The sequence below is a fragment of the Pseudorasbora parva genome, chromosome 20, assembly GCF_024679245.1.
Source record: "Pseudorasbora parva isolate DD20220531a chromosome 20, ASM2467924v1, whole genome shotgun sequence".
Taxonomy (NCBI): Eukaryota; Metazoa; Chordata; class Actinopteri; order Cypriniformes; family Gobionidae; genus Pseudorasbora; species Pseudorasbora parva.
The window spans coordinates 5,374,241-5,382,776 of record NC_090191.1 but is presented as its reverse complement, the minus strand read 5'-3'; the positions used below and the strand labels follow the sequence as shown (position 1 = coordinate 5,382,776).

The 8,536-nt window shown below is 38.4% G+C and overlaps 2 protein-coding genes across 2 annotated transcripts in view; one reads left to right on the top strand and one right to left on the bottom strand.

Annotated features, from left to right (window-relative positions):
- LOC137049032 (chemotaxis regulatory protein ChePep-like) overlaps nucleotides 1–8,536 on the bottom strand; it is a 341,058-nt gene that overhangs the window by 213,886 nt on the left and 118,636 nt on the right. The gene's annotated exons all lie outside the window — the stretch shown is intronic.
- LOC137049029 (uncharacterized) lies at nucleotides 789–4,118 on the top strand. The gene is made up of 4 exons (XM_067427424.1): nucleotides 789–934; nucleotides 2,379–2,415; nucleotides 2,552–3,859; nucleotides 3,972–4,118. The coding sequence occupies exons 1-4, from the start codon at nucleotides 789–791 to the stop codon at nucleotides 4,116–4,118; spliced, it is 1,638 nt and encodes a 545-aa protein (XP_067283525.1).

Here is an 8,536-nt window from a genome sequence, read left to right as displayed (position 1 = left end):
AACAAGGAGGCTAAAAACTGCAGTTTATAACGTCAGTTTTTTCTTCTTTTATAATTAATGGAAAGGAAACAGAGATGACATGTTTATGAATGTAAAAAAAAATTGAGCATATATTTATTATACAGTTTTCAATCAACAATATAGGAGAGGCTCAAATATTATTTTTGTATAAGTTTACATATAAACCAGAACAAGACCTTTGGTCACCAAAAAAAGAAGAAGAAGAAGAAAACAAAGAAAAAAAACAAAGCAGAAGTATAATACAATTTTGTAGCAAGTAAAATAAGAGTTTATACAGATACTGATTGTAAGAACTCTATGCAGGGTTGCCAACTATTACAAAAACCTGAGCGATTATCCTTCAATAAATATAATTTTTTTTCCAAATGTAAAGTATTGGACAAATTTTAAAGCCACATTTTGTCAGTGGTTATAGCTGGTCCTTTCCATATCTTACATGATTGTAAATGAAAAGCTACACACTCCATCAATTAGTGATAGAAGAACATATAATAATAATCCAAGACTCTGAAGCATCTACAGCAGTGCCGCCACATTCCTCCAGCGTTCCATTAGAATGTTCATCAGTGCTGATCTCTCTATTGTGATGTCACAGTCAGAACACTCTATAACTGCCGCTGCAGGAGTCCTGGAGTCCATCGCTATTGTGATGTCACAGTCAGAACACACTATAACTGCCGCTGCAGGAGTCCTGGAGCCCATCGCTTTCTGCAGTCTCGGTGTAAAGTCATTCTTCCTCTGTATTTGGTGTTTGATGATCGTTTACAATGGCTTGTAATACTGGAGTTCAGTCAGACCATTACAGAGAACTGGCCTATGCGGTGCGTTTAGCTGCAAAATTCTCTGTACCACAGCTGGAGAAGGTCACTTCTCAATCAGTCATAGACAACTTCTTCTGGAATCTGACTGAGAGGTATGTCTATTTATTTATTTGTACAATAAAAATAGAAATATCTATTATATTCTAGTGATGAAACTTATTTTAAAGCAGTTTTTGTGTAATTGTGTTAATGAGTCCTCTTTCACGCTTGAACGAACAGTAAAACACAAAATTAAGCCAAAATGCCCGTTTTGTCAATTATTCTTAAAAGAGTAGTCTTAAATGAGTCTTAAACTTAAATTAGCTAAATAACGTCTTAAATTAACTAAAAGAGTTAAGAGAGAAAACGCATCAGATCTGCAAAATGTTTGGCAGTGGAAGATCTTAAAGTGACAGCTGCCTAATAAACCAGTTTCTGTCATTAAAGCGGCACTATGTAACATTTTTGCAGTAAAATATCCAAAAACTACTATGTCTGTGTTTTACATTTGGTTCAGTTGAGTACTTATAATACTCCAAATGTTTCCAAATATTTGTAAATGTGAGAAAATTGCTATTTTAACCAAGGAGCCGGGACGTGTGTGGCAGTCGCCTCTCAGTTTCGTCACGTCTGCGTTTCCCTCAGTTTCCGGTTTTATTTTGCAGAAACACTTTACTCTTAGCAGTGTGCAATAACAAGTGTACCGCTGCTCACGAACCGTGTGTTTGTATAACAATCACCCCAGCGGCCGTGCTCAGCTCCACAACACTCGCTCCTGCTCTGCTTCATACTACAGTAACGTTAATAACCGCACCCATGAGTATGATTTCTGCCAGAGTCTATCCCGATTATTTCCCACCGGCTGTGAGGTGAAGACCACATGTCCCAAGATACTGCGCTCAAACTTGGCGGCATCAAAATATGCCATTGTTTTGAATAGGTGACCTCTAGAGGACAGACAAGTTACATAGTGCACCTTTAATGTTTATCTAAAAACAAAGGTAGCAAGAGAAAATTGCAGCTTTAATAAGGATTCATCTATATTTAGTTTATAATTTATCTGTATACTGATTATATATGAAGGCCGCAGTTAAATATGACTCTTATAATGGGTTTATTTGAAGATTATTCTAAGTTCACTTAAATTAAAAGCTTTTATTTTGTAAACTCTAATAAATGTTGTAATAAATGTTTTAATCAATTCTCAGCACAACAACAGCACAAGGAATCATGAAACCTTTCGGAAAACAAAAGCTTATTTAAAAATCAATTAATCACATATTAAATAATCAATCAAATAAGTCTCAGTTATACAAACATTTGAATACCCTTACTACACATTAGGTACTTTAAATATATACTTTTTCATAAAATTATTATGTTTCTACTCCAATTTGTTGGTTAACTATAAACACTAACAGGTTAAGTAAACATATAATGAATATGTAATAGAGTGGATATATTTAGCAAAATCAGTTATTTCATTATTTTTCTAGCTAACTAACAAGATACATTTACTTGTCTTATATTATATTCATGGTTTTGTGTGTTTTTCAGGAATTTGGAAGTGATACAGGCGGCACTGAGCTACCCTGTAAGTCTACTTTTGCATATTAATACATGTTTATCATTTATAAGTCCATGTTTAAGAATAAAGCAAATAATCTGCTCATAGAAAAAACATTGTTCATTAGAACAAACTAATTTAGCTTTCCCTCTCACACACACAGTTCTCCAGACAGCAAATCCATCAAATGTTGACTGCCATTGCAGCGTCAGCCACCACAACTGCAGCTGGTTTAATGTCAAATCTATCTGGTGTAGTGGGCATGGATACCTCTGCAGTGGTGAACCCAAACAGGCCATCCACATCCGCATCCACTGAGGATCTTCAGCAGGACCCTTCAGAAGAAGGACCAGTGATCCTGAAGACGGAGCGGCTCCCATTTGTGTATCCACTTGAAACCCTTTTTGGGATCACGGTGGATGTTCTCCTCAGCAGCGGTGAATGTGATTTCAGCGACTCTCTGGGTGAAGACGGCTGGCCTTCCTCTGAATTCGCTGGCATTGTGGTGGAGGAAGTTTGGCATCAGGTGAATGTGGTGATGCACAACAACATTCTGAAGATCAACGCGGCCTCGTCACCGTGCTTCGTTTACTTCTGTCCGGATGATTCCTGCTCTAATATTGGGGAGTTACTGATCAGTAGGGTCATCCGAAAGCTGAGTGTTTTGCATTGCCACATCACCCGCAGAGCGGCCATGACAGCCATCGGCATGGTCCTCGCGGCAATAGAGGCCAAACTCCCCTGTGCTCTCAGACCGAGCCGTACGAATGAGGCCACAAGCAATGTAATCGACTACATTGTGGAGGAACTCATTCGGGCATGGGATCCTACTGCAGCGTCCAGGACATGGAGAAGTGGGCCTGTCCCAGTTCTGCGGCTGACTTTTGAGACACATGAGGGTGGACTGTCACTCGTCCTGCTGGAGTCAGATCAACCCTCAAACAGTGACGGGGCAAAGACCATCACCTTATTTGACTCTCTGATGACCGCTCTTTACATGTCGAAGTGCAGCGGTCACGTCAGCGGGCAGGACATCAGTTACGCAGCTTCAGGACGTCTGCAAAGGCTCACAGATTTAATGAACTGTGTCCAGAGATGTGAGATGCCGCTGACAGAGAGAGACTCGGAGGAGGTCAGAACGACTGCTAAAGATTTTCTCCATTATTTTGTGGAGGAACTCGTGCAGCGTCTTCTTGTGTCCTCCAGATTCCCTCAACCTGCGAAACTCCCTGAAAATACTCCAGTGATGCCCTTCACCATGAAAGAAGAAGATTTTGATCTGACAGTGCTGGATCATCTGACAGAGTTGGTGGTCAGCCAAGTTTTTGACTCACTGGCAAAGAAATTTCCACCGGCTGAACAGTTAACACCGATTGAGATGAACAGTCAGGCTGTGTCGGTTCAGGAGGATCTGCCAAAGCTGACCTTCAGAAACAGGTTAAAGATGATGAAGTCAAACATCCTTAAAAAGGTAATTTCTCCTCTGTATAAATGTTTAATGTTCTACCTAATACCTATACTTGCTGAAATTAATTCTGTTTTAAACACTACTGTATTAAATCATGAGTGTCATTTGTTTGCAGATGAAGAATCCCTTCAGGTCCAAAAAGGACAGGAAGAGCAAGGGTGATACTGAGGAAAGAGCAGCTCAAGAACCCAAAAAGAAGTCTTCATTTTTAGGGCGGAGGATTTCCTTCTCCCTGAAAATTAAGTTCCGTGGCTGGTTTTAGCCTGTTGGTGCATGAACCTCACGTCTGTGGTCATGAAATCATTTGAGAGGCTGGTGTTGGCCCGCCTGAAGGACATCTCTGGACCCCTGCCTAATGATATTCAGTTTTTTTTCAAAATAATCAAAGCAACAGTTTTTCAATAACAAAAGGGCCCCTGTTGTTGGGGCGAAAGGCACAATGTTAGACCGGATGAAATCTCCACGTCACAAATATCAAATCCAGCCCTGGACGCCGTATCTTGTCAAAAGATATCAGTTTGTCTGGTGTGTGTGACCAGCAAACCTGTAAACAGAAAGACTTTATTAAAGGCTCTATTAACAGCTTTATCAGAGTTTGACTGAGAAAGAAAAAGAAGAGCAGGAGTTGTGATAATAATAAATTAGCAGAGTTTATTGAATAATCTTAGTTGTGTGTATTTCAGTTTTTATGTTCAGACTTCATCTATATGTTACACTTCATCTGACCTGTACAATTCCAACAAGTGTTAATTTACCAATGGAAAAACTACACTCTAAAAATGGCTTGGTTAAAAACAACCCAATTGGCAACTCAGCGCTGGGTAAATATTGGACAGAACACATGCTAGGTTAAATTAACCCAGTGGCATTTTAACCCAGGAGGCTGGGCTGTTGAGAAAACCCAAAATCTAGTCAATTTTTTGCCATTAATGGATTTGCTATTCTGGGTTATTCTTGCTGGGTTGTTCTTAAAATCTCTCCTGTGCATTAGCCTACTGTAAAACTAGACAACCATGAAAAAACAAATGAAGAATGCATGTTTAGACTGTTAAAACAATCATTTTTATTGCTTGACAAATGGTACAACACACAAAGTGTTAAAATTGCCAACAATGAAAACTACAAATATACTGTAATATATAATTATAATATATTCTATCAATGTATTCACGTTTAAATCAAACTTTTATTTTGAAGGGTTGCCGTGAAGTTCGAGTGTCTGTGTTCATAAAATATGACAGTTTTCTCAAAATGAAACGGTAAATTCGCATGTCCTAACCAAGCCTGCAGTGCCCCTCTCAGATACTGAAGCTTTTGCGCCTCGATCGCCCCCCGGTGACCGGTCCCAGTATAGAGAGCCCCTCTGTGTTTTTTTTTTTTTTTTTTTTTTATTGAGCAAAATTGCAAATTTACAAAATAATAACTTTTACAAGGTAGGGGATCAATGATATACATACACTTACAGAAGAGGAGAAAGAGAGGAGGAAAAAAAAGGGGGGGGGAAGAAAATAGTAATAATAGAGTTTTAGTAGCAGTAGTCATCATAATAATAAATATAACAACAAAAATAATAGTAGCAGAGGTGGTAGTAATAGTAATAGTATTCATGTTAACAATCGTAATAGTAGCTGTATCATCTGTGAATTATAATAATGATAATAGTATTAGTAATAATAATAATAGTAGCAGAGGTGGTAGTAATAGCAATAGTATTCATGTTAACAATCGTAGTAGTAGCTGTATCATCTGTGAATTATAATAACGATAATAGTATTAGTAATAATAATAATAGTTGTAGTATTAATTGTTGTAGTTGTTGTGATAGAGGTAGTGATGACAAGTATAAGTATAGTAGTATTCATGATTATAATAATAGCAGTAGTGGAAGTACTAGTAATATATAATAACAGTAATATTATTAATAATAATAAGAAGAAGAATAATGATAAGAATAATAACAGAATAGCCAGTAACGTTATTGTAGATATACACTATTTAATTTTATTTTATAGATCTGGGAACGACTCCACAATTGCCAGTGAGCACAACCAACAGACATCCCTAAGATAGACATGGTCCCCTCTCGAATAGGTGAAATCGCTACTGCGCAGACTCGTTCCCAAGATGTCCGCGCCGTGCAGGCCGCCTGAAAGCTTCAAATCTGCCAAGCGGAAACGGATGATGTCGAGTCGTCCAAATTTTTTTACGGTCTATGGTCCTAACTCCTCAGTAGGGTTGGGCATCGAGAACCCGGTTCTAACTTGGAACCGTTTAAAAAATAACGATTCCATTGGAATCGTTTAGAAAATTTATTTTCGGTTCCGATCTTCGGTTCCAAGCACGCAAGTTTTGGTTTCCATGGCCACGTGATTTCCGGAGCTTGCGCGCCCGCTTGTTCTTTTAGTCATGGAAGCCCGGTAAGCGGCTCTGAAGTGTGGATTTATTTCACTTTTAAAAGCCTGGGTCGGCACAGTGCAACTAGTGTTGTCAAAAATATCGATACTGAAATATCTGTAAAGATACGATAGCCTGCTCAGCCTACACAATCGATTCCAGCTGCTCTCCTCTCCTCTCCTCTCCTCTCCTCTCCTCTCCTCTCCTCTCCTCTCCTCTCCTCTCCTCTCCTCTCCTCTCCTCTCCTCTCCACTCTGACCGACAGCGAGTTGACGCGCAGCCGCATATATTCTCATTCAGCCGGTTAACCTCTGAACACGACGGACGCGCGTTCTGCTGGACTTTTCCTTACGACAGCGTGTTAGTGTTAGTGTGTGTGATCGGTCTGAATTTCGCGCGGGATTGCACATAATTCTACGAATCCCCGCAGATTTCAGGCTCAAATCTGAAGCGCGCGCACACACACACACACCGTAATAAAGCCCCCTCTGACATACAAGTGCAAATATTTGCATCTTTTTCCTGCTTATTATTGGTCAAATACACTCAAACTAATTTTCAGTGCACATTTTGAAGAGTATGTAAACACAGTCTTAAACAATTCAGGAAGAAATGAAGAATGAGTAACAGGAACAGTGTTCAGGATCCATGAGTGCGGCAGGTCTTAAAGGGACAGCGGTCATTTGTTATTCAAAGTCAAACTACAAAAAGACAAACGATCACACTGCTCTTGACTGATCAACTTGTGTAACTTTAATGGTATTATATGAAACTATTTAATTTTTTGCAAAAAACATTATCCAATGTTATTTTAAATTTATTTAGCCACTTTGCGTTTTTTTATTCAGTTTCTTACCTGAATGTTAGACCAACCTGAAAAAATAAAGCTGTCTATTTCATGTATATCTTTTATTCTATTGTATTTATTTGTGCTATTTTGTGTAATATGTATCTTTGTTTATTCAATTTAACATTCAAAATCAAGCTTCCTTGTGCTGTGTGTAAACTATTGCAACACAATTACCCCGTTGTAAAAAATACATTGAGTTAACAAATATTTGTGAGAATTTTAATAGTAATTGATCAATGTTTATATATGAGAAAAAGCTTAAAAGCTTTATCATATAAAGTGATCTCTTCAGAAGAAATTTTTGATTGCCTAGACTTTCAAAAGACAGACAAAAAAAAAATTATATAAAAAATATCTAATTGACAGTATATGCAGCGTTTTTCCCCCGTTGTATTGAAAATAACATTGAATATCGATGTGACATGTTTTGACTCCACCCCTCAAAGAATCGGAATCGAGAATCGAAAAGAACCGGAATCGAAAGTAAGAATCGGAATCAGAATCGTTCAAATCAAAACGATGCCCAACCCTACTCCTCAGTGACACGGCAGAGGCTTAAAAGACAGCGAGCGTGTGTGTGTGTACGCTCGCGCACACGCCACAGTCATTCACAGAGAGACGCAAAACATGGAAGAGTAATATTTAAATAGTATTTAATATACACAGAAACTGGTCACGTATATAATCAGCTACAGTCTGGAGCCCTGTGTGATGCGACTGAACGCAGCTACGGGACCGAATATATTCTACTTGTGAATCGATGCCATACAGATAGGCTGTCGTCACATTTTTAAAATTTCAGTATGTGGTACCGAATTAGCGTAACGTTACCGTTACTTGTGACATCCCTATATAAAACCATGTTTAATTTTCGTAAGGGGATCATGGTTCCGTGTAATCACAAACTGTATTCTATCGTCTCACATGCCTAACGTTACCTAAACTAACACGAGTCAGTACATTGCATCGGATTCTGAGGTAAAACTTTTGACGTCTTAACAAGTAAGCTTAAGAATTGTTACCGCGAAGAAGAAAAAAACTATAATTATGCTAATTAAAATGATTATTAATGAAAGAATATGAACTTATCTTAAGACATCTGCAACCAGTGGCTTTGCCTTTTGCATTGTCCTTTCAAAATGACAGTTTGGGAGCGAATTTAAACGAATCAAGGCGGGAAGCACGTGAAACAACCAACCGCTGGGTAGAATCAACCAAGCATTGCTACCCAGCAGGGTTAACCCAACGACTGGAAATGTGAAACTACCCAATGGTGTTTAAAATATGATCAAGTAAACTAACAAAAATTACCCAACAGTCTTAACCCAGCATTTTGGGTTAAAAGACAACCCAGCATTATTTAAAGTGTATGAACTATGGAAAATCACTGCTTCACAACATCATACTGTGATGATAAAAACCTTGAAATGGAGACA